At 47.5% G+C, this 24981-nt stretch overlaps 1 protein-coding gene across 9 annotated transcripts in view; it reads left to right on the top strand.

Moving 5' to 3' along the window:
• LOC114590158 (protein hinderin-like) overlaps positions 1–24981 on the top strand; it is a 224082-nt gene that overhangs the window by 183842 nt on the left and 15259 nt on the right. For 8 of the 9 annotated variants that reach the window (XM_028748976.2, XM_077936544.1, XM_077936541.1 and 5 more), the window contains 2 exons: positions 3467–3636; positions 8871–8979. In XM_028748976.2, the coding sequence (XP_028604809.2) occupies positions 3467–3636; positions 8871–8979 (279 nt within the window). Of the gene's footprint in view, positions 1–3466; positions 3637–8870; positions 8980–11840; positions 15179–24981 lie in introns of those variants that run through there. The other variant, XM_077936543.1, reaches the window with a different exon arrangement.

Below are 24981 nucleotides of genomic sequence, written 5' to 3'. Positions count from 1 at the left end.
TTGTACCAAATTTGGCTTTGTTTGGACTTTTTTTGACCATAGGAACGCATTAATTGATTTTCAATGCATTCCTATGGGATTTCGTGCTTCGCAAGACGAAAAATTCGCTAGACGACAAAAATTGCGGAACGAATTAATTTCGTCTTGCGGGGCACCACTGTAAACTGATACTGTGGTTTCAAAATCTGTAGGAAGCTCCCAGGCCTATGAAGATGTAGACCTGAGTAGGGATAGAGTAGGAGGAACAGGGGGCCATTCTAATCTTTTGGCAATAAGGGCATGACTGCGGGAGAAACGAGACACAACACAGTAATGTTAGTTATGTGATTGTAATAAATGTTGGTAAAGCATGAGACCCTTAATGCCAGGGTTGTGGGTTCGAGCCACAACTTTTGTTGGACAAAAGATTCCTGCCAAGGCTGGGCTTGATGGCCCCCATGGTCTCTTCCAAATCTACATTTCTAGGATTCTATGATTTCCACGTCCATCGTTTTTGTTAGGTCCCGTGTTTTTCGCTCCATAAGACGCACCTAGTTTTTACTGATGGGTTGCCCTTCACCCTCCTCAGGGAAAAGCCCCCAAGAGCCGCACACACGCTCCGCGCAGCTCTTTAAAGGGAGCACGGCTCTTGGGGGCTTTTCCGGGAGGTGGGGGAAGGGACTGAGGGGCTAAGCCAGAAGCTAGAACAGCAAGAGGGAGCACTGCACAGCGATCCCTCTCGCTGTTCTGGCTTCTGGGATAGCTGCGCAGCCTGCATTCGCTCCATAAGACGCACACACATTTCCCCTAACTTTTTAGGAGGGAAAAAGTGCCTCTTATAGAGCGAAAAATATGTTAAATAGCAGCCAGGGTGGTGCACTCATCAGATTCTGGGTCACGTGGAGTGGAAAGGGGAAATTTAGCACTACTTTCGCAGCCCCAAGGCTATTCAGACTTCCACTAGCCACCATTATGTAGCCTAGAATATGCGTGTTTGCATTTGGACACTTGTCTTCACGCTGAGTCCTGAGTTACTAAACTGGCCTGCCCATGAGGCAAGGTGAGGCGACTGCCTTGGGTGGCAGGATCCACAGGTAGATCTGGCCTCCAAGGAACGAATTGCCTGCTGCTGCTGCTGCTGCTGCTGCTGCAGCCGTACCAGTGGCAGCTATAGGGCACATCCTTGGCAGACCCATCCACATGTTGCCTCCACAGCAGCCTCTCATTAAATAGAAGGCACTGCTGTTCTCCTCCCACCCCCTTTCCCCCATTGTTGATCTTTGTTTCTACCCCGCTTATCCCTGAAATAGAACTTCTCTCCCCTCTTCTTTCCTGGTGGTTGGGGCACATTTTTTGATTCAGCCTCAGGAGCTGAAATGCCTTGGACCAGCCCTGACTGCACATGTGAGCAAGAGTGATACTAGCAGCTTTCGGTGGGCTAGCATGACTTGGTTTAAAACTATGGTTTTTTACTTTTGTTGTAAGCCGCCTTGAGCGCATAGAGAGATAGGGTGTATACAACTGAGTAAGTTCCTTCAGGTGCCTGGCACCTGACAAAATTACGCAGGGGGAGGGGAATGCCCCCCTCCATCTCCTTGCAAGCTAAGCTGATAGTGGGGTGCAACAGAAGGAGGGAAGGATGCTGTTATGCATGCTTAGCCTTTGGTTGGTTTCATTTGGGACTGATAATTTGGAGGATGAGCCAAAGCTCACATGGAAAAAGAGGTGCTTGAAAGAAAGGAGAGAGGTGGGAAAATAAAACTGGCCAAAGGATTCCTCAAAGTGATAGACACCCTTCACTGCTAACTGGATGGGGTGGAAACGTGGCCTGACTCTGTTCCAGTCGAAGCATAACCTAGATTGGAAAAGGCTGGTGGCTGTGTTGAAAAAGCTTTCATCAGCCTACTGTTTCAGCAAAAGACTTCTTCTCCTTCTGAGGCATTACAGCGTTGACGCCCTTGAAATCCTTACTCAATATTAATCCTTCTCTTTCTTAACTCCTGGTCTTTTCAGGCTTTCACTTGCATTAAGAGCTGAAGGGTCAGACCCCAAGGCCTTGTTAGCAGAGCTTGCTATGCTGTACATTTTTTTTATTTCTTTTCCATCCTGTCCTTTAAAATTAGCAATTTAATTTTTTCCCTCTCTCTGGCACTTGCAGTGCTACTCAACCCTGAAAGTAATATTCCATACTAGAGGTAACCTTGGCTTGTCAAGAGAAGCCATTTGAGTGTTCCAGCAAAGTAACTTCCTCCCACTAATTTTGCAAGTCAAAGGTCGCCCTCTTCAGAAAACAGGGCTATCAATTCTAATTAAATCTTTACCCTGGAAACCCAGAAGGCGCCCAAATAACGACTGGCTTCTTAAATATCTTTTAAACGATGCTAATTGTGCTGAAACTCCTGGGTGAAAGAGAGCTCCTCCAATCTTTTCATTGCACTGGAAACGCTTTTTAACGTTTTCCCAGGAGACAACTGGGATACCTATTCAGGCCCATAAAGGTAAAGGTACCCCTGCCCGTACGGGCCAGTTGTGTCCGACTCTAGGGTTGTGCGCTCATCTCACTCAAGAGGCCGGGGGCCAGCGCTGTCCGGAGACACTTCCGGGTCACATGGCCAGCGTGACGAAGCTGCTCTGGCGAGCCAGCACTAGCGCAGCACATGGAAACGCCATTTACCTTCCCGCTGTAAAGCGGTACCTATTTATCTACTTGCACTTTGACGTGCTTTCGAACTGCTAGGTGGGCAGGAGCTGGGACCGAAAGACGGGAGCTCACCCCGCTGCGGGGATTCGAACCGTCGACCATGCGATCGGCAAGTCCTAGGCTCTGAGGTTTTACCCACAGCGCCACCCGCGTCCCTATTCAGGCCCATATCTTAGAGTAATCTCGGGGGGGGGGGGCTACTCATTATTCCTGTGCATCACACCTGAAGTTAGGGCAGGTGTTGGTCTACATGGTACGTTCCAGCAGTATGATCTTGAAGTCTTGTCTCTCCTTCTAATAGTGAACTTAGCCACTGACTATTGATGGGTTTGTCACCAAAACAAGGTCACTGAGAAAGAAGAGGGGAGCTATCAGCATGCTCACAGGAACCCAAAGGCTTGCAGGGGTACAAAATAACCCCCCTCAAAAAAAATAAATAAAAATAAATAAATAAATAATAGCCCCATCAAAAAAATAATAATAACAATCAATCAATCAATCAATCAATCAATCAATAAATAAATAACAGGAGCTAAGTACTTTGAATAGGCCTGCAAGTAGCCATTCACCTGGTTGCCTCTGGAAGGTAAAAATAGCATCCAGGTATTCAAGAGTGTGTACAAGTAAATTTTTTGGTCTTGTGGCACTTCTTTTGTCTGGAAGATAAAGGAGCTGTTTTGGTGGGTCAAATATATTTTAATGCTTTTATATGCTAATATACTGTTAGCTTGAAAGAGAGTGAGGGAGACCGAAATGTGACACCTGTATTCTTTCCCCCTCTTCCAGTTCTCCGAAGCTCAGCTGTGAAGATTGCCTTTCAAAAACGTCAGCTTCTGGGAGAGGCTGCAACACACCAGGAAGCAGCGGAGGGAAGAAAAGTGTTGGCTTCAGTGCCCATGCAGACGGTGAATGCTTTGGAGTGCACACAAAGAAGGAGACTGTCAGACCGAGAAGAGGTGAGGTGCAAAGTCCAAAGGCCAAGTCACCCGCACCATCCAGCAAACCTTCACCACATCCTCTACTGCCTTTGGTGCTCCTGCCACCTTCCTGTGCTGTATTATTTATTTAATATATTTACATGCAGTTTCATAATTGAAACAGTATCTTAAAGCAGATTACAAAATAACATGTACACACAACATATCTTCCTATATACATAGAAATGTAAGGCTGTCATCATGCAGGATTTTTAAGAGCACTCCTGACATATGGTTTTCAAGCCTCTGCTTAAAGACCTCCAAAGAAGGAGACTCCACCACACTCCTTGGCAGCAAATTCCACTGTCGAACAGCTCTTACTGTCAGGAAGTTCTTCCTAATGTTTAGGTGGAATCTTCTTTCTTGTAGTTTGGATCCATTGCTCCGTGTCCACTTCTCTGGAGCAGCAGAAAACAACCTTTCTCCCTCCTCTATGTGACATCCTTTTATATATTTGAACATGGCTATCATATCACCCCTTAACCTCCTCTTCATCGTTAATATATATTTTATTGTGGGTGCTAGAATCACAGAATTGAGTTGGAAGGGGCCGTGAGAGTCAACTAGTCCAACCCCCTGCAGTGCAGAAATCCTCTTCCCAATGAACCCACGACCCTCTCCATAGGAAGCGATTCATAAATGAAATAAATAGGTATTAGGAATAGCATGTATCCTTCCCTGAGCCCTTGAGATAGGGCAGGAAGGAATCTGATTGAAAACTTAATAGTTGCCATGCCAGCCCAGTAGTACAAAAGCACAGAAAATGGTTGCCTGATGGGGATGGGAGATTTGCTTTAATTTCCAGCAAAAAGAAATCGGCGTGCATGTCTGACTTTTCATGATGCAATCTCCCTCTACCGCCGGAAACGCAGAATTTTCTAGCCCAAGGACTCCTTTATAGCCCGCATCTGTTCTGCTCTTCACTTAGTGTGTCCACTTAAGGAGTGGGCCAAAGCACTCTTTCTCTCGAAGCAAAGGGGAAAGAAATTGGAGCAGTCTTGTGCTTGGCTGCAGAGCCTAACATAATCTTTGCTTCGCTTATGAGCTGGCTTTGCCCCCCTCCCCCTTCTCTCTCTCTTTCCTTTCCTTTCCTTTTAAACTTGTCAACGAGTTTGCGATTTGTGTCAGCAGAAAAATAAAAAGAAAGGCAGAATGTGGTTCAGCTCTCCTAGGAACAAACAACCTGTGTTATTGGTTAAGACCGCGTCCGCATTAAAAAAGCATTCGCGGCGAAGAAACTTTTGAAAGGGTATCATCAGAGGGGGACCCGAACAGAGGGTGAGGTTAATCTCTTCCAAGGCTCTGCTACAAAAGTTGGAAGCCGGCAAAGGGCTTGTGTCCAAAAGAAATCAATTTCTAATTTGAAACAAAATCATTTTTGACTAACAGGAGTTCAGGACCCATTACTTTTGCTGTATAGTCTGCTGACATTTCAGCTCTTTCTGTGGCGCGCAATGAATTCTAATAGTCATCTCATAACGTTGCTACACCAATCAATTTAAGCGAGAGAAAGCCGTTACAATTCTGTGAAGTTTTCAGGGGCAATTTTCACTGATGGATTTCTTTTTTTCTTTTTTCTTTTGCCCTTTTTTCCCTTTTCCTTTCCTTTCCTTTTTTTTAAACCATCATTATTTCATTTCTTTCTTTTTCCCACCCTCCCCTCCTTCCTTTAAATGCCTCATAATAGAATTGATGCCCACTTCTCCCATTGTTCTTTGGACTTTTCTGTGGGCTTCCCCAGGAATGAAAAACGCCTTGAGGAGTTTGATCCTGTCCTCTGGCTCTCCATGCTCCCCTCTTTGTTTCCCTGCAGGTTTTTCTCTTTTTTTAGCAATTTGGTGGGGGGGGGGGAATTACAGGCTGATAAGCGCTGGCTTGGCAGTCAAGTGTTTTGTAGTAATTAACAGATTGCCTCCCTCACTTGCATTAGGATGCGGGCCATTGAAGGCTCTGGGCTCAGAGCACAGGGCACTGCAGTTGCACAGCTTCTCTCAATTTCAGAAGAACTTGGTTGGGTCTCCCCAGATGCCCGGGGCTAGCAGGTCTCCAAGGTTTGTGTGGCGGAGGCCGCGGGACCCAAGGCTGATCCACAGGAAGGGAGCAGCGATTTATGGGGTTTTGTGCCTCCCATGAGACAGGAGCCAGGGCTGGAGGAGGAGGCGGTGCCTGAGATAGGGGTCCGGTAGAAAGAATCCCCTTCCCCGCTATACTCCCAGGACCAGGAAGGTCTTAAAGAGACAGGCTCAGTGGCAGCTTCTGTGTAGGGGAAGTCGAAGGTTGCTTGTGCGTGCTCCATCAGATGAAGGTACTTAATTTTGGGTAGAGGCGTGGTCACGCTGCTGCTCAGAGCACCAGCCTGGGGACATTATGCCAGCTTCTTAAGTCTCCAGAAGTGTTTCTGCATGTTCTGTACACCTTAGAAGCTACTGTAAGTGAACGCTTTGTCAATAAAGGATTAAACCGCTGGCTGTTTGTCCTCCTCGGGCTGCGTGTGCTTAGTAGACCAGGGCTCCTTTAATTTACTAGAGCAGAAATCCCTGAGCTTTTTTGGCCACTGCTCCTGTGCTTCCATAATCTCATCCCCTGTGCCCCCTTCCTCACACTATAAAAGGCATTATTCAGAATAGCTGTTTGCACGACCCACCAAGGAAGATAATAACGCAGTAAAATTCAAAATGTTAACAATTAATTGCACATTTATTCAAAATCCAATTAAAACTATTTAGTTTAATTAATTTTTAAAAATGATGAACTTAATTCAGTAACACCAGCTTTTCAAAGTCTGGTCATTTACTGTTCCAGCGCCCCATTCCCCCCCCCCCCCGCGACAGCTTTGCTTCCTAACACCCCCTGCTGCCCCTTTACCTCCATAGCACCCCCTAGGTCATCCCACCACCCTCTAAGGGGCAGTTTGCACACTTTGGTGACCACTTTACTCTTGCCACTACCACGTGGAACCAGCCACTTTAGTAGAAAGTCCCATTTCCTGCACTGTCTACAGGAGTAGGACATCAAAGCCTACTTTAAACTATCCTATGTGTTGGCTGCCCACCAGTTTTTGCTAAAACAAACAAAACGCCAGTCTCATAAGGCACTCCCAAACAGCAAGACCACTTTGCCAGTATAATGCAATGCCTTTGCACCCTCCTTAATGGGGAATCATTTGCAAATGATGGAACAGGTCCAAGCTCCTTTATATTTGTGGATGCTGTTTACATTTATCTGTTGCAGCACATTGCATGACCAGAAAACTAGGTACTCTTATTTATTTCTAGGATGGCTTTGCATGAAAGCTTTTTAGGTTAAAGTTAGGCTGAGGTGTTTCCTTTCCTGGTCCTCTATTGTGGCAATCAGCTTCAAAATCAAGTTTAAACTTCATAACCAGAAGCAACAGGAGAAAGGGTTTGCACAATTATGCTTTAGAGCAGTTTCCAATTAGCTCTTTAATGCAAGCTCTTTAATGCAAGCCTGTTTTTCAAAAGCCAACCCACAGACACCCTACTTTTGAAAAAAATCGTATCTCTTTTGAAGTATTCGTTATGTGAATGTTGCCGCAGGCCCCCCCCCCCGGGTGGGTTACATGGACCCCCAATTAGAAACCATTGCTTTAGAGAGTATTGTCCTAGAGTTGTCATCTGGAGATTATAATCAAACTATTGAAATGAAATAACTTCAATCCCTTGATGCCTAGCTTAACTCTCTTCCAAGTCATTGTAGTTGCCTCGGGAACTCCACCAACTATTGATAACAGCACTGCGAATGTCAAAGACAGCTGGTCCACAAACCCGTAAGAAACTGTGTAATTCTGAGGCAGACCATTGTTCCGCCTAGATCAGTATTTACATTTACATCTGAAACTCTGGACAGCTTTGGCCAGGACCTTTTCCTCACCCTACTTAGAAAAATACCAGGGATTGACTTTGGGCATTCTGCATGCAAAAAAATGTGCTCAGTCTTCCCCACAATCTTACTAATAAGGGAAATAATTCTGGCCTCTCCTCCCCCTCCAAAAAAAGGGGGGTGACCCTGAAGAAGGTCCAATCCTGAACATCTCCAGCTAGTACTGAGCAAGGCCCTTTTCGCTCATTCCCTCTCCCGAGAGCCCAGCTTTTACTGTAATTTACCACAGCTCTTGGACCCGGGTGGCGCTGTGGGTTAAACCACAGAGCCTAGGACTTGCCGATCAGAAGGTCGGCGGAATCACCGCGATGGGGTGAGCTCCCGTTACTCGGTCCCAGCTTCTGCCAACCTAGCAGTTCAAAAGCACGTCAAAGTGCAAGTAGATAAATAGGTACCGCTCCAGCGGGAAGGTAAACGGCGTTTCTTTGTGCTGCTCTGGTTTGCCAGAAGCAGCTTAGTCATGCTGGCCACATGACCTGGAAGCTGTACGCTGGCTCATTCGGCCACTAAAGCGAGATGAGCGCCGCAACCCCACAGTTGGTCACGACTGGACCTAATGGTCAGGGGTCCCTTTACCTTTACCACAGCTCTTAATTAAAGCGTCCAAAATAAGTATGTACAAACCTGGTTCCCAGAGAAAACATCTCTTTCAGACCCATTTCTAGGCAAGTTATTGCCTTATTTCACATGTTTTCAATATGTTCTTTGTGAACATATTCGAATGTCTTCTGGTCTTCTATATACAGAATATGCTTCTCAAAGAAAGTGGCCCTTTCCTCCATTCATTTTCCCTGTGGGTTGATTTCAAGATTGGTTTCTACGCTGCAGATGTCCAACTAATACGAGTCTTTGGCATTGCAAAAGAAATGAGTCTGCCTCTGAATTAAAGCAGAATGTAGAGGAGACAGTTCTTTGTGCTTTTGAGAATAACTGTGCATATTTAAAATAGGACTGAGAATTCTCCACTGGTTTCCGGAGAATGCTGGTGATCTGGGGGTGACGTTTGCGAGGATTGGCCGGATGATCACTAGGGGATGGGAACCCGTCACTTGCTAAAACCACAGCGCTGACACAAAGTCTGTTGTGGGTGGTGTATTATGCAATTATGACTCCAGGCGGCCCTGAAAATATATATTCCCCTCCATACCTGTCAAGAGTAACGACTCCTTTGGCTGCCGATTCACCATACAGAAAGTTCCCTGCGGAATAGCGCGGCACTTGGGCCCTGCGTTCTGAAATAATGCAAGAAAGGCTGTCCAAAACTTTTTCGGCCTCTAATGCCCATCGTAATTGTCTTCCACCGTGTTCTGCAGGGATGAGTTCAGCCTCCCGGAAGGATGCGGCTACATCCCCCGGACTGACAGGCAGCAGAAAAGAGCTTGTAACTGCGGCCACCTCCCCAATCCAGCATGACACCTCACGGTAAGATGACTGGTAATCTCTGGTTTAAGATTCCTCAGACGCAACCATCAAATTCGCCCAGATACGAGGGGAAGCAGCTGAGTTTCTGTGATATTTCATGTTTTGCTCAAGCTGGATAATATAAACTTAGAACTGCCATATCCTGTGACATTTATAGTAAGCCTTAAATTGCTTGTTAGAATAAGAAATGCAGGAATATGCCAAGTTCTAATGCTTTAATTTTTACTTAGAGCCTGAGAGGGGGGAAGTATTTTTAAGTTATAAGTCCTGACACATTTAATACATTTGTAAATAATTTAAAGGGATGGTGTTCACTGTGTTTAGACCTTTCTTTCCCTTCAAAGTCCACTTTAAGTTTTTTAATCCTCCCAGTGCCATTGCCCTCGCTCCCACCAAATTGCACCACATTTTATCATGATGTGTTTCTTTTAAGCCATTTTATACAAATGTTATTTTGCTGTTTAACGGCAAGCAACAAAATCACATTAAGTCAGCAGTTCTGATAAGTCACCTTCAGAAACCTTAAATGGCAATATTGCTCTTGTGAAGAACTACAGAAGGATAAAAGCAGAGTTGTTTTTCTTCTGGGCTAATAAGGTTAATAACAGCAATTGCCTTTACTTTGGTCTTCTCAACGCTGAGAATGTATTATATGAAAATCTCAGCCCGGTTTGAAAACGAATCCTAGCTTTGGACATCAAATGGTCAGCTTAAAATGGGGGGTGCTGATGGCAAGAGACGTGGGCATTTCCAGTTTGGAGCAGGGACCCTTTGACCCAGTGTGTTTGCTATGTTATTCTGCCTCTTTGCAAATCTGGAAACAGACTAGGGAGTCGGTGCTCCATCCTTCACTCTCTCTTTGGACATAAATTACTTGCCAGTTTTAAATCATGCCTCACCATTACATCTGCCCAACTGTCTTTCCTCCTAGACTGGGATTTGCACGGCTATTTCAAACCCTAGTTTCAAATCCTGTTTAGCATTGTTGCACATGTAACACTGGACTCTGCTTCTGGCTGACAAGGTAGTCCAGGGGTCTGTAACCTGGTTCCTTAAAGCCATTGAAGCAGGTGTCAATTGAATTGATACATGTCAAGGAGTTCCACACATGTGGCAACACCATTGAGAAGAGCCTGTTCTCTCAAGGTGCAGGCTTCTGAAAAACTTAACTACTGGGAGACTTCAGGAACTCATGCAAAAAAATGTGAGCAACTGTTCCTGAGCCCGTTTTTAAACCATACTGTGCTGGGCCCTCGCGTTAGGCCAAAATGGATTCAAGTTTTGTAGTATCTGAAAATCCCCCTCACCTTTATAAAATCAGCTTCCCTGTTAGTGTTTTTAATGCACAGCCTGTCGACTTTGCATATTGCCGGATTCTGTCTTGTGAAAGAAGACTTAAAACAGAGCATGTTAACATAGATTGTAAAGGGGTTCAGTAGTGGAATGTCTCTACCTGTTTGATCATCCCATCCAGTGTTTGCACAGAACGGTTGAGCGTTCAGGCATTTTGGGAGTAGGTTAAAGGCTCTTTGGGGACGCGGGTGGCGCTGTGGGTAAAAGCCTCAGCGCCTAGGGCTTGCCGATCGAAAGGTCGGCGGTTCGAATCCCCGCGGCGGGGTGTGCTCCCATTGTTCGGTCCCAGCGCCTGCCAACCTAGCAGTTCGAAAGCACCCCCAGGTGCAAGTAGATAAATAGGGACCGCTTACTAGCAGGAAGGTAAACGGCGTTTCCGTGTGCTGCGCTGGCTCGCCAGATGCAGCTTTGTCACGCTGGCAACATGACCCGGAAGTGTCTCCGGACAGCGCTGGCCCCTGGCCTCTTAAGTGAGATGGGCGCACAACCCCAGAGTCTGTCAAGACTGGCCCGTACGGGCAGGGGTACCTTTACCTTTTTAAAGGCTCTGACTGACAAACTTGTACAACAGAAACTTACTTTTTCTTTGATCAAGAGGGTGATTGAAAGGGTAAGTATCTTCTGGAGAATTCGCAACTCCTTCCTTCATGAACAATGCAAAAGGTTATTTCACCAACCTAGATCCAAAGAGCCCTGTAGGCTGGTAACACTTTCCGATTTGTCCCTTTTGGCTGCATACATTGGTGCCAAACTGAATAATATAGCGAGGGGTCCCCCCAATCCTTGACTGTTCATGGATTGGCTCTCTTTTCATGCTTGTATCAGGATCCATTGTGGCCATTCATTTCCTGAAAAACTTCCCTGATGTGATGCCTGCTTGACAATCTGGATGTAGCTTGCCCGGGTTTCAGCCGTGCAAAGCTTTTGTGAAGTGCTGACAACAGATCCTTGGTGCTTGCAGAAAGCCCAACGCTGCACTTTGAAGCCCCACACCTGCTGAGAGCTGGGTCTTCAAAGCACCTTCAAGGGGCTCTGCAGCCCATTTTGGGCCCAGTCGCAGCATTCCCTGGCATGCCAAAAATGGCGGTGGGCCAAATGTGGCATTCCAGACCCCTGTCGTAGACTAGGAGACTGTGCTAGATTTGAAACATTCATTTCAACACAAAATATGTCACTGTAGCTCCTAATGTCTGCCCATATATAGGTAGGCTGCATAGGCAGGATCCTTCTGGGGTCTTGAGTACCAGTGTGCTTTTCTCCTTTTGTCTGTCCACCTTGGGTCATCCCCCATCAGGAGAGGGAACGCACTATGCTCCAGTCCTGAAAAAATATGTGGACAGGACACAGAACTTTTCTCCACCGTCTTCTCCTGGCTGGGTAGATTACTCTGGTACTGGTGCTGATGATGAAAGAGAGAGGTTTGTTTTTGGTTTTTGCTTCGTAGCAGGTAAAAGTTGAGCACTGAACTTCTGTCTCGCCCTTGAACCCATTCCTACTTTCTCGGCCAGGGGGAGAGAGAGCTGGAGGAATTCAGAGCCCAGCTGATGACCTCATGGCCTGCTACCCTGTCCAGCTACGTTCTTGTGTTTAATTTGGTTTCAGACCTTTCTACATCTTGTGCTAAATAATAACAACAACAATAAATGATTGTCCAGTGTGGTGCCTGCTCTTCCCGAATCTTCTCTGCCTTCCCTTTGAGTGTGCTTTTTCCTTCTCCCTTTTCACCCCTCCCACCGCCCCTTTTGGTGCAGCGTGTTAGTATAATTGACCAGGTTAAAGAGCCCTGTTTTGCTTTCCCTTACTCATGGGCTTCTCTAATTGAAAATGGTAAATGGACAAGTATTTCTGTGGGAGACCTAAACCCAATCCTATTCTTCATCCACGAAACCTGCTTGGGCAGCAGGTCAGTCTCAATTTATCACTGAATGGGTTATAAGCTTAGATTGCAGGTTTAACTAACTAAATTAATCAATATGGAGAATTATAGCTGCTGGTGTGCCACTAAAGTTAAAGATCTGTCAGCATGTTTGTTAGAATCCACAGTTAACGGTTTAACCCTAATGGTTTGCTTTGTTTGGGGCTGAAACTTGCTGAACAAAACTTCAGCCTTAACAGGAGGGCTGCGGGGCGGGGGAGAAGGAGAGCGGCAGGCAGAAAACCAATTGAGTTTGCAGTATATGTAATTACTTCTGGCTATTTAAACTTCTTGCAAGTAGAGCCAAGCCAGGTTTCATGCAAAGCGTTGGCAAGCATCAGCGACAGAAGCTGCCTTCGCTTTCGTAGGGATTGATTCTTAATATAAGAAAGTAAGAAGAGCCTGCTGGATCAGGCCAGTGGCCAATCTAGTCCAGCATCGTGTTCTCGCTGTGGCCACGTGGGAAGCCGTCAAACAGGATTCAAGCACAAGAGGGGGTCGGGGAAGAAGAGGTTGGGGAGATGGACAGATGAGCTTGTCTCCCAAACAGAGGAGGGACAAAGCAAAAGGAATGTATTTGTACAGTCATAGCTCGGGTTACAGATGCTTCAGATTGCGTTTTCTCGGGTTGCGGACCGCCGAAACCCAGAAGTACCAGAACAGGTTACTTCCGGGTTTTGGTGGTCGCGCATGCACGCAAGCACTAAATCGCGCTTTGTGCATGCGCAGAAGCGCCGAATCGCAACATGCGCAGGCATGGGTTGCGAACATGCATCCCGCACAGATCACGTTCGCAACCCGAGCGTCCACTATTCGGTACAGTATCCTGGGCTGCCCAGCATCCTGGGCTGGATCAGGCCAATGGCCCATCTGGTCCAGCATCCTGGTCTCACAGTGACCAAATAAATGCCATCAAAGAAGCATTGGAGGCAGGGAGGAGAAGACAGGTGGGTGCCAATGCTGGGTCCCCGCAGCCACTGACAGATTTCCATCACTCAAAGTGATGCAGCCTGTGCTCTCAACTTAGTGCTCCCTGTATTACTAGCACCAATATCCCAGTAGCAGATGTGCAGAGTCAATTTCTGCTCTGGCTGTTTGCTTCACATGTGTTTATGGCATGCACATACTGTGTTACCTCCCCCCCCCACACCATTTCTTTAATTTTTCTGTGGCCAGGTAATCACTGCTGGTAATTTCTGGGACGAGAGGGTCTGGAGGAACAAATCCCCCAGCCCCACCCACCTAAATCTCTTTCCGTTTTCCTCTCCTCTCCTGAGACTGATTTGGGAAGGCAAGCAGAAACCAGAAATAATTGAGGGGAGCCGGGCAGGGCGATGTCAAAGCAAAAGATGCAGATCTGTGAGAAGTCAGCCGTACCTGTTGAACCTGCCCTACAGGGAATGGAAAGGAAGGAGCAGCCTGGGTGAGCTGTCATCGTCCAGCTCCCAGTGGTGGCCTCTTCTTCCCTCCTTCCCTTCTCCAGCTGTCATCACGGTGGTCCCATCTTGCCCAGAAGGGAAAGGAGAAGCAGTAGCTACAACTTCTTCTAAATCACCTTCCCCAACTTGGTGCCCTCTAGATGTTTTGGACTACATCTCCCATCAGCCATCACATGCTGTTCTAAACCATGGGTGGGCAAACTAAGGTCCGCAGGCTGGATCAGGCCCAGTTGCTTTCTGGATCCAGCCCATGGATGGTCCGGGAATCGCTGCATGAATCACTAGCGTGCAAATTCTTTCCCTCTCCCTCACACGGTGGCGGCACCTCCTCCCTCCCTCCTCCTGGCTTCTCCCTGCCCTGCCTAGAGGAGGAAGGGGCTGTGCTTTGTTGGTGCCAGCAGCAGCAGTGCTCAAGCAGCCGCCATTTTAAACAGCCCCTCTCCGGAGCCCTTCCACGCTCCGCTCATCGTCCCCCCGCCGCTAGCCCCTGCCTCTCACAAGACACAGGTAAGCAGCCACCGGGGCTCATGGTGCTCTTGCATCATTTCCCCCCTTCAATATATAGTCCACCCCCCCACAAGGTCTGAGGGACAGTGGACCGGCCCCCCGCTGAAAAAGTTTGCTGACCCCTGTTCTAAACAGTTGACTTTCTCATTTTACAGTGGCAAGCCACTTTTTCTGGTTACTTTTGTAATGATCTTGGTCAAACTACTTATGTCGTGGTCCTACGCAGTGGCCGCAATAGGGCAGTGGTGGGGTGCACGTCTTCTGCCGGCTCTTGGCTCTGGGCACATCTGCTTCATTGCCACGGCCTGGCCAGTGGTGTCCCTCAAGGATGGAGAAGTCAAGCTGCTGGTGTCCCACTCCTGAGGAGTATTAAGTCATATTTGAATGGCTTAGGCGTATGAGAGCAAACAACTGAAACAGAATAAAAGTGAGCTGCTGCCTTCCCCTCCGATTTTCGGCCCCCGTGACTCCCGCATCATCTTCTGCCATCCCGGACCAAATGGATTGGCTAATATCAGGCATCCGGGGCCTGGAGTGGCAGGATTCCTCCTGCGGTTTGCCTGCCTTCCCTCTGACCGAAAGTTTTATCTTTGCAGTCAACTTGGCTCACGTTGCAATGAAGAGCCCGTCCCTGCACATTCCTGTAGCGCACATATTAAGTAATAACTCAGAGACACTATCGTTGGAGAGATCCGCAACGGCTGCATCCTTTGGAGTTTTTAGAAAAACAAATTACGTTGTGCAAATTTGTGTTTGGGGGCTGTTAGGAGGAATGGCATGATTTGCCCAGCACATCTCCGATCAGGTAGATGTGCATTTGGGGACTTTTAAACAAATTAATATTTGATGTAAAATGCAATGCCCAGAGCTGTATATTGAATAAGTCCACAGTGCCGTATTATCACGCTGGATCCTTTGAACTGAGCGCTTTGTAGTAAATAAAAATATGAATTAGCTTTGCCTAGAACGGCAACAGCTTTTGAGATTTCGGCGTCTCAGGGAACTGTTTTCTGCTTTTTGACATGGCTTCTTGCATTCTTCAGACATCTTTCGTTAAGTAGAAACTTCAGGAGAAGTGCCCTTTCTCAGTCAAAATTTTAATATTAAAGGGGGAGGGGTGATCTAATTTCTAAACGTTTTGAGGAGAAAAGATTTGTGAGGGGGAAGATGGTGAATTAAGTTCTGAATAGGGGAGGAGATAAGTCCCCCCCCCCTCTTTTTTCCCTTAGGAGAACTAACATCATGAAAAGTCCAATATAGTTCCGTATGCGAGTGATAAAAGCAGACATTGGCAAATTAATCTCTCTTATTCACTGTGTAGGTTGTTAATTGTTCTCTCTGCTTGCTGTCGATATAATGTGAAATTTTCATTCCCCCCATTCAAGATGGGGAAAAGTTGTGGCTGAAAATGTTAACATTTGCATTTTTATTTGTTGATTTATTTAAAGGACAGCCTCTCTTACAGCAATCCATCACTCAGTGACACCCCAAATATGAATAATGTATTGTAGACTTGCGGTTACAATGTGTAATAAGTGCCAGAGACAGTAGGAGAATGTTAACTATGTTGCAAATGTAATATTTATCGACTCGTAGTTTATTGCTTTGGAGGTTCAATAATACTGACCATAGGACATTAATACTGCTTATCCTGATTTTAGCCGGCAACCTCTGTATGCAGAAATAAGCTATCTATCTTGCGCTCGCAAAATAAATATGGAATTTACAGCACTTTGTAAATGGTGCATTATAGGGTGCTTGTGGTTCTTTGTAGAAATCCGAGCGTCCACACCTCCCTCGCTGCCACCACCTTAATTTGTGCCATGATCCCATTTCAGGAAGAAAACCCAAACGGTCAGTAGCTTCTTGGTGGCCCCTTTTCCTCAAAGGTTTCCTGTGGAAATGAATTCATTGATGTTGATACACAGCCACAAGCCAATAGAAGTGGACAGTGGCGCCCAGGATCTCTGGTCCAGACCCACAGGAGAACTTCCTGGTGGATTGTTCCCCAAATGGGAAACTGCCTGTAACTTTTGCTAGGAAATGGAGTGATGATTAGGGATTGTATCACGCTGGATTTTTCAAGCAAACTAGCCCAACTCCTTGCCCGTTATTCGGAGATCTCTGGGTGGTCTGCATTCAAAAGTTTCATGTCGGGCAACCCAACAGCTCCAAAAGTTTGTGATCTGGATTTAGACAAGTTCATGGTGCCTTCACTTATTTCGTAGCTTATTCAAGTTGCAGTGAATAAAATACACCACTAGCCATGCCCAACCACCTAAAGTTCCTATTTGGAGCTGGCATGCCCTGACGGTGGCACACTGGCACAACTCAGCCAACCCCTTGCATGCACCTTAACCCAGCAGTTTTCAAACTGCTGGTTGGGTTTCCTTAGTGAGATCATAAGTAATGGGATTACTTACCTTCCCTGAGGGAGGTTTGCACAGTCATCCCCGGCAGTGAGTTTCTTCGGTCACCACAGGAAGTGCAGAATGAGTTCTCTATTCCCTCACACTACGTAGGGTGGTGGGTGAAAGAGAAAGAGACCTGGATTTGCCCTAGTGTGAAAGGGTGCTTTGCAACGAGAGCACGTGATGGACAAGTTGCAAGTCAAAAAGGGTTCGCTGGGGAAAGAGAGAGAGAATTTGAAACTCCTGCCTTTGCAGTGCCTCCAGTTTCTAAGGCAAAAGATTCTGCAAGCCCTGCAAACAGTTTGCTCCTCTGCTGCTGAGCTGCTCTTAAATTTAAGATGTCCTTTGAATGTTTAACTAAAGCCTCTCTCCATGGTGCAAAGCCATTGCTGCTTGTCCTGTTTTCAGGGCGCCCGTTGATGTTTCCTCTTCATCCTTCCAATATCATCTTAAATATTTGATTTTTATTCTGCTTTTCTCTTTGAATTTCTGCCCTTTCGCTGTCTCCATCTGACTGTATAAGTGCCCTCATTATTTATGTATCATATTTATGTACTGTTTTTCCTGTAGCTCAAAGCAATTAACAATTCCACGTAAAACACACCAAATAAATACAAAGATACAGAATCCAATATAAAATGCAGGCCCTGTGAGCAGAAACAGGTTTTTTTGTTTTTTGAAAAAAAGAAGAAGTTTAAAACAAGCTAGAATGAGGATCAGAGCAGTTACCCTATCACTCATCAAAGGCCTCTCTCATTAAAGACAGCTTTTATGTTCTCCAGACTTTCACTGATGGTGTTTCATATAAAGATGGAACCCAGAGCACAATGTTCCTTCCTGTACCTAGATCTTAATAGGTGGCCTGGAAAGGAAGAAGATAAGCATAGGAAACTTCCTTGTACCCGGTCAGTCCTCTCACTGTCTGACAGCAGCTGCTAGGATTTCAGGGAGGAGTGTTTCCTGGCACAACCTGGAGTTTCTGGGGATTGGATCGGGGTCCTGTGGTGTGCAGCCATGTTTTTCTCCCAGTCAAAGCTTCTCAAGGGAAGCCATGCATAGTCCACAAGATTACCGAGGCATAAATGAAAGTCGCCAGATCCCTGTGTGCCAGGCCAGAGATGAAGCCAGCTTGTCTGATAGACAGAAGGTGTTCGTGGCTACAGCTGCCACCTGATTCTTCCGGGAGCAAAGATGGGTGAGCAAGTTCTTCCAATCACAAGGCAAGCCAGGCATTGCAACACTATAAAATTTGAACCATCAATGTCTTGCGAGAGAAGGGGGGAGGGTCTGCCGGTCCTATTCTGATGAGCCTGGCGTTTCAAAGGGAGCCTAGTTCTCTGTTAAAATCACTCCATATACAATTTGTCTGCATCAGAAATGGTGGTGGTGCTGTCCCTCATGGAAGCTGTTTCAAGAAAACGTGCGAGTCACCCTTTAGACCAGCCTTTCTCAATCTGTGGGTCCCCAGATGTTGTTGGACTACAACTCCCATCACCCCTAACTAGTAAGGCCAGAGCTCAGGGATGATGGGAGTTGTAGTCCAACAACATCTGGGGACCCACAGGTTGAGAACCGCTGCTTTAGACAGCATTCACAGGCTTCCATCACCATTAACTTCCACATGTAAAAGAGACTGGTATTTGAATCTCGCCCCATTTGATCCTTCGAATCAGGGTCAAATAAACCAAGAATGGACTGGAGTGGTGGTGGGGGAGTCACATGCAGTGTTGGAATGTTGCTGGGGCATGGGTTCAAGGTGTGCACACAGCATTTTCTAAGCTTGAGCTTTTCTGAAAAGGCTCCCTTCGAAAATGACAAAGCACTAAGGTATGAGCTGCAAGAGATTTCCTGGTCTCCTTCAATGAGAGAAGGAAGCATTGTGCAGGCAGTGCTGCAAACCTCCTTTGGACCATTCAGAAGTGTTCATAAACCCATGGCTGGCTTAGGAAATAAAATTAGCTCTCGCTCTCCTTGTAATGTGACCTGAAACACCACAAGTCTACAGGGAGTGGCCAGCATGAAAATCCAGCCTCCATTTATAAGGCAACAGCAAAAAGAAGCCATGATGTTCCATGTGGGCAATGAAGGCTTTGGAATGGATCGGGCTCAGCGCAGCGAGGTGCCTTTTGTGTTTAAGATGGCAACTTGCTCGTCTCAGGGGCCACCCACCATTACCAGCTTGGCGCAACGGATTGTGTCCATTGCCGAGAACGTGAAATCCTGCCAGGAACGCCCTGACTCCCAGTGCAAATGGATTAATGTTAATTAGCAACTGTCGGCTGTAATTGTCACCCTCATTAAAACACAGAATTATGTATTTCTTAGTTATAAATAACCTTTCTAATTGTACTTGATGTATGCCAGTTTAATCAAATAGTACACTTGCTTGCAGGCAGATATTTGCATTAATCTAGCATTGGATCGTTGAGTCTTTTTGATCATCTCTTTTTCCAAACTTTGCTGGTGTGTGGTTGGAAGGAGAGTTGGGAGGGGAGAGCTCTCTTTCAGCTACTTGTCCTTTAAACTTTTTTTTCTTCATTTTTTCCTCCGCTATTCAGCTATGCGACTCTGATAGGATTTTATATTAAAATGAGTGGATGTGTCTTCTGGGATTGTTGAGTGCAACTGAAACCTTGTCAATTTTTGAAGTAGTTTGGCAAGGTTTCCGTCACTCAGTGGTGTGACAATAAGTTGATTACGGTTTTGAAACTAAGAATAAGCCGGGGAAAATAAAGTGCAAATCACATTAGAGAGCTGGCTTAACTCTTTTTAGGGCTGCTTCTTTGGAAGAGCTGCATTGTTTGATGTCGGGCTCAGAGATTCTCCCACGCCACTTTCCCCAGGTCCAAATTGTATCTAATCCTGTGGTGGGTTTAAAAAAACCACACCAAATGCAGAACTTCTCAGATTTTATTACAGGGCTTGGGGAAGGATCCAGGATTCTTGTCACCAAGGCACGTTGAATGAGTTATAGAGCAGTGGATCGAGTCAGGGAGCAGAATGGTCCCAGAAACATTAATGGACAGAAAAAAAGTTGGTGGACAAGCTGGAAGGAGCAGGGAAGGGTGTTTCTTAGTGAAGAGAAGCAAGGAGCTCTAGGGCTAAGTTCACTGGCCGTTTTCATTCCTTTTCTTGATAACTCTGGTGGTTTGTTAACCCCTCAGAAATGGAGCAAGTCCGAAACAAGCACCGTACATGATTGTCTCCCCCTGTGCATGTTCCTGTTGGCTTAAGCAGTGCTACAGTGCCAAAAAAATGTTTTGAAAATAAAATAAAATGGCAGAGTTCCCCTTTTGCATTTGTTGTAATGATTTGACACAGCATTGGAAAACGATTCGGCATGTACACCCTAATTCAGTGTTTCCCAACCACTGTTCCGCGGCACACTAGTGTGCCGCGAGATGTTGCCTGGTGTGCCGCGGGAAAAATTAAAAAATTGAAAGATTTTTTTTTTTTTAAGTCAAATTTTCGATTGGGGCGCCGTCACTAGATGACCCCTGGGGTTCCCTCCCTCCCTCCCTCTCTGCGCCTCCCTCCTCCTCCTCCTCCTCCGGGGAGGCCCTTCCTGGCTCTCGGCCAAGGCTTGGCGGCTGCCACTCACTCACTCGCTCGCCCACCCGTCCCTCCATCCCTGCACCCGGCCTCTCCCCCTCCGTCCCCGGCGTGGGGGCTGCCGGGATCCGTAGTCCCCTCGCCCTTGGGCTCCGCGCCCGCGCGGGGTGCGCGAACTACGTTTCCCAGCGTGGCCTGGCGGGCCGGGCGTTTTGTTTGAAGCGCTCTTCTCCCAGCCATGGAATGAGCGCAGCGGCGGCGGCTGGGCGGGCGGGCAGGGGCTCTTCCGCGCAGACCCCGCGCAGCCTGCCTGCACCCCCCGGAGATCGGGCGGCAGGATGGAGCCCGGGGATCCCCGCGGAGGCGGAGCGGCGGAGGCTGACCCCCAGGTAGGGCTGCGTCGGGGTTTTTTTATTTTTGCAATGCTGCATCCGCGCCGGAGGGGACGCATCGGACCGCGGGGAGACCCCTTGGCGGGCGTGCAAGGCAATGCATGCGCGGCGCCCTGCATGCATGCATGCAACTTCCACCGGCGCTCCGGACTTGGCAGGTGAGGGGGGTCCCCAGTGGGCGGCAGAGAGAGCCGGGAGGGCGAAGGGGAGCCGGGGGGGAGCAGCGCTGCTCCCCGAGCCGAGCCCGGGGGGAAACTTCGGCGTCGTTGCGCCGGGTGTTGGAAGCGGAGGCTGGCGGGGGCCCCTCACCTGCAAAACCTGGTCGCCTCTCATATATTTCGTGCATTGCATTCATCGCCCGCTTTCTCCTCCAAGGAGCTCCCGGGGGCGCGCGTGGTTCTCCCCGTGTTATCCTCGCAACAACAGCCCTGCGAGGTGGGTCAGGCGAGTGGCCCAAGGGAGCACCCAGGGATTGTCCTGGCCAGGTGGGGTGATTTGAACCCTGCTCTCTGCCCGGTCTTCGTCCTCATTTAGCCCCCACATGTGCATGACTGTGCATGACTGAGGTTTTCCCCCCTCGTCTTGGCTATGGTGTGAGTCTGTGCTGTTAATTAATGGGGTTCTGCCTTCGGAGAAGATGAGCCAGCCCTCAAGGAGGTGATTATGTAATTTGCTAGCAATTCATGTCCCTCCCGGCGTGACGCTGCGCGCTGACGTCACGGGGCTGTAATGGTGGTGTGCCTCGAGATTTTTTTCATGAAACAAGTGTGCCTTTGCCCAAAAAAGGTTGGGAAACACTGCCCTAATTGTCACAGGCTTTTTACTTTTCTGGGACTCCCCTTCAGTGACTCTTAAAGCAGATTATGAATCACATCGATCCCTTTCCCTCAGTTGTGCCCCCATATCTCTTTCCATGGCCAAAGTTGCTCTTATATCACTTTGCATGTTCTTACACTGAGCCCGGATAAGGGCCTAAAATGGGCCTTGTCTCCACTTCCAGGTCTGAAGATAAAAGGTGCATGAAACAGCCATGTTGGAGGATTGTAGAGGGGCAGAAACCGCTTACCTGGATAAAATATTATTATTAAGCTGTTATATGAACAAATCAGTTGTTGCAAAACGCACATCTGCAGTGCCTTGCAAAATCCATGCGTTGCTTTCCCTGCACTGACGCCAAGCATCCACTTTAAGTATAGTTCTCCCATTCTGGTCATTCATTTTATATTTGGAAAGTGTTTCAACGGGACAAGCCCTTGATCTAGTTGAGTTCTTGAGGCAATACAGTTTAATGCTCACCTACCTCTAGCAGCTAGGCATGCGGGTGGTGCTGTGGTCTAAACCACAGAACCTAGGGCTTGCCGATCAGAGGGTCGGCGGTTCGAATCCCTGAGATGGGGTGAGCTCCCGTTGTTCAGTCCCTGCACCTGCCAACCTAGCAGTTCAAAAGCACGTCAAAGTGCAAGTAGATAAATAGGTACCGCTCTGGCGGGAAGGTAAACGGCATTTCCATGCGCTGCTCGGGTTCTCCAGAAGCGGCTTAGTCATGCTGGCCACATGACCTGGAAGCTGTCTGCGGACAAATGCCGGCTCCCTCGGCCTATAGAGCAAGATGAGCGCTCAACCCCAGAGTTGTCCGCAACTGGACCTAATGGTCAGGGGTCCCTTTACCTTTACCTCTAGCAGCATGTCTGAAATCCAGAGAACAACGTTAACGTTTTAAACCTTAGACTGAATGGTATGGTGTGGGTCGCCTTGTGTATGTTCCAAGTGTGAAAAATAAACTCCCCATGCTTTCATTCCTTCCTATCTTTTGCAGTCTTGATGCATCATTCTACACCCACCCACACCATTTATCACATTATCGTTTTTCTTTATTTAAGCTGAATGCATCCATTTCCCCCACATGATGCCTCTGCCATTTCCCCCTAAATCTGACACCCTGCTCAAAACTTTAACCCAGTGAGTACGTTTCTCAGACTATGCAATTTCAGGTCGTGTCAAACATTGGTTGGCAATTGCTACGAAGGGTGCATGTTCACTCAAATGAAAACTGCAGCCAGTCTGGACTCCCCAGTGTAGTCAAGTATACCTGTCTTATTCCATGTGTTTCATCAGTCACACTTTACATCTACCTTTATGCATGTAAACATGTAAACCAGCTCTCAGTTTCATAAGTCGCCTTGTCTGTCTCCTACTTTTGCAGGATGAGGTGGCAGATGTAGGATGGGATGGCATGGCCCATGCTACTTCAGACTACAGAGGTGGGGTGCACCATTTTTGAATGCTCTCCATTGTATACCCCCTCCCCACGAAAACACCCCGCCCTTGCATAGAGGTAGCAAATGTGCTGTCTGCCAGATGTTGTCAGGAGTCCAGCTCCCTTCAGCCTGAGCCAGCAGGCCAATGGTCAGAGATGATGAGCACCCTCACCCAACAGCTGGAGAGGACCACCTTAGTTGCTGCTGTCCTAGCAGAGGTCCAGTCGCCTCCTTTGCTGCGATGACTTTCTGTTCGTAGAGAGGTTAGCTTTGTTTTAACGTGGAGGAACATAAAATGTATGCCCCGCCACCTGCTATCTTAAATAGTACACTTCATTTCACAACCTCATTTCTGCCAGACTTTATGCTGCTTGGATAGGCCAAGTCTCTGTTGCCTTGGAGGAAATTCAGGCTTCACACATGCTACTGGCAGTCTAGACTTTAAATAAGTTGGAGTTCTTGTTATTAAATATACCAAGAAAAAAGCACACCAAGAACTCAGGCCAATGTAAGTTTCAATCGTGGGAGTGGTCCCTACTTGCTAATCAAAAGTCAATTTTAACAAAAACTGATCCATTCAAAAGTATGTATTCTGACAAGGATTACAAACTCAAATAGAGATTACAAATTCTAACAGAGATTACGAACTCAAACTCATGAAGATATGTATAACACAATAATTCATTACAGAATTAGAGATAAGAGCTTATGAGTAGAGACAAGTTAGTCCATAGTCAGATTCAACGTGAAGGTCTTAGTTTCAATCATTGAGCAGAAGTCAGAAGTCAATTACAGTGGTGCCTCGCAAGACGAAATTAATTCGTTCCGCAAGTTTTGTCGTCTTGCGATTTTTCCGTCTTGCGAAGCACGGTTTCCCATAGGAATGCATTGAAAATCAATCAATGCGTTCCTATGGAAACCGACTTCAGACCAGGTCCGGGGACAGTCTGTCCCCCGACCTCTTCTGAAGGCTGGGGGGGGGACAAGGGCTTTTCTTCCCACCCCCAGCATTTTAAAAAACCCCGGGACAGCGGAGACTTCTCCGCTGTCGGGGCGATCTTAAAATGCTGGCAGGCGGCAGCAAAGCCTCCGCTGCCGCCCGCCAGCATTTTAAAAAACCCCGGGACAGCGGAGACTTCGCTGTCCGGGGCGATCTTAAAATGCTGGCGGGCGGGAGCGAAGCCTCCGCTGCCGCCCGCCAGCATTTTAAAATCGCCCCAGGACAGCGGAGGACTTATCCGCTGTCCCGGGGCGATTTAAAAGCCCCCGGGAAGGCAGGCAGGGGGGAGCAAAGACTTTCGCCCCCCGCCAGCCTTCAGAAGAGGTCCTGGACCTCTTCTGAAGGCCGGCGGGGGGCGAAAGTCTTTGCTCCCCCCCCCCGCGCTGCCTTCAAAAGCCGTCCGGGATAGCGGAGAAACGAAGGCTGGCGGCGGGAGGAGGTCTCTCCGCCCCGCCGCCAGCCTTCGGAGGAGGTCCGAGGACAGTGGGGAAGACGCGCTGCGCTTCCCCGCTGTCCCGGAGATTTCCCTATGGGCTTTCGTCTTGCGAAGGAAGCCCATAGGGAAATTCGTTTTGCGAAGCGCCTCCAAAACGGAAAACCCTTTCGTTTAGTGGGTTTTCCGTCTTGCGAGGCGTTCGTCTTGCGGGGCACCACTGTATGGCTTTGGGGGTGTGAACTGAAGACGGTTGCTGCTGTTCTGGTTCTCCAAAATATTTTTGCTCCCACTAGGGCAGGAACCAAAGCAAGATCTATCTACGCATTCATAGTAAGCCATTAACTGTGGTTTACCTTGACGTGCAAACTGGGTCTCTTTCGCTCTCGCTCTCACTCGCTCTCTCCCCATATAACACATAGAAAGAGGCAGTGGTTTTGTATTGCATTTTGGCAGTCTCCGCATGATGCCTGCTCTGGATTTGGGTGTTTCCAACACCGTGTTACATCCGCTGTACCATAGTTGTTCTTTTTCCTCTCCTCTCCTCACCCCTTCTCATTAACTAAGGTGGCTTGATGTATTTTTTGTGCTTCCTAATTTAATACAAAACACCGCACAAGCTGATTCCCCACGCCCCCTGAGACTGAAAGGAAAGGGATTGAAAGTTGGTTATTTGGGTGGATTTGGAACAGATTTTATTATTTGCACAAATATCATGCGTTTTCCTGGCACTGCTGCTGCT

This window comes from Podarcis muralis, chromosome 11, assembly GCF_964188315.1.
Source record: "Podarcis muralis chromosome 11, rPodMur119.hap1.1, whole genome shotgun sequence".
Classification (NCBI taxonomy): domain Eukaryota; kingdom Metazoa; phylum Chordata; class Lepidosauria; order Squamata; family Lacertidae; genus Podarcis; species Podarcis muralis.
Note: the sequence above shows the minus strand (reverse complement) of the source record. Positions and strands in the feature narration are given on the sequence as shown.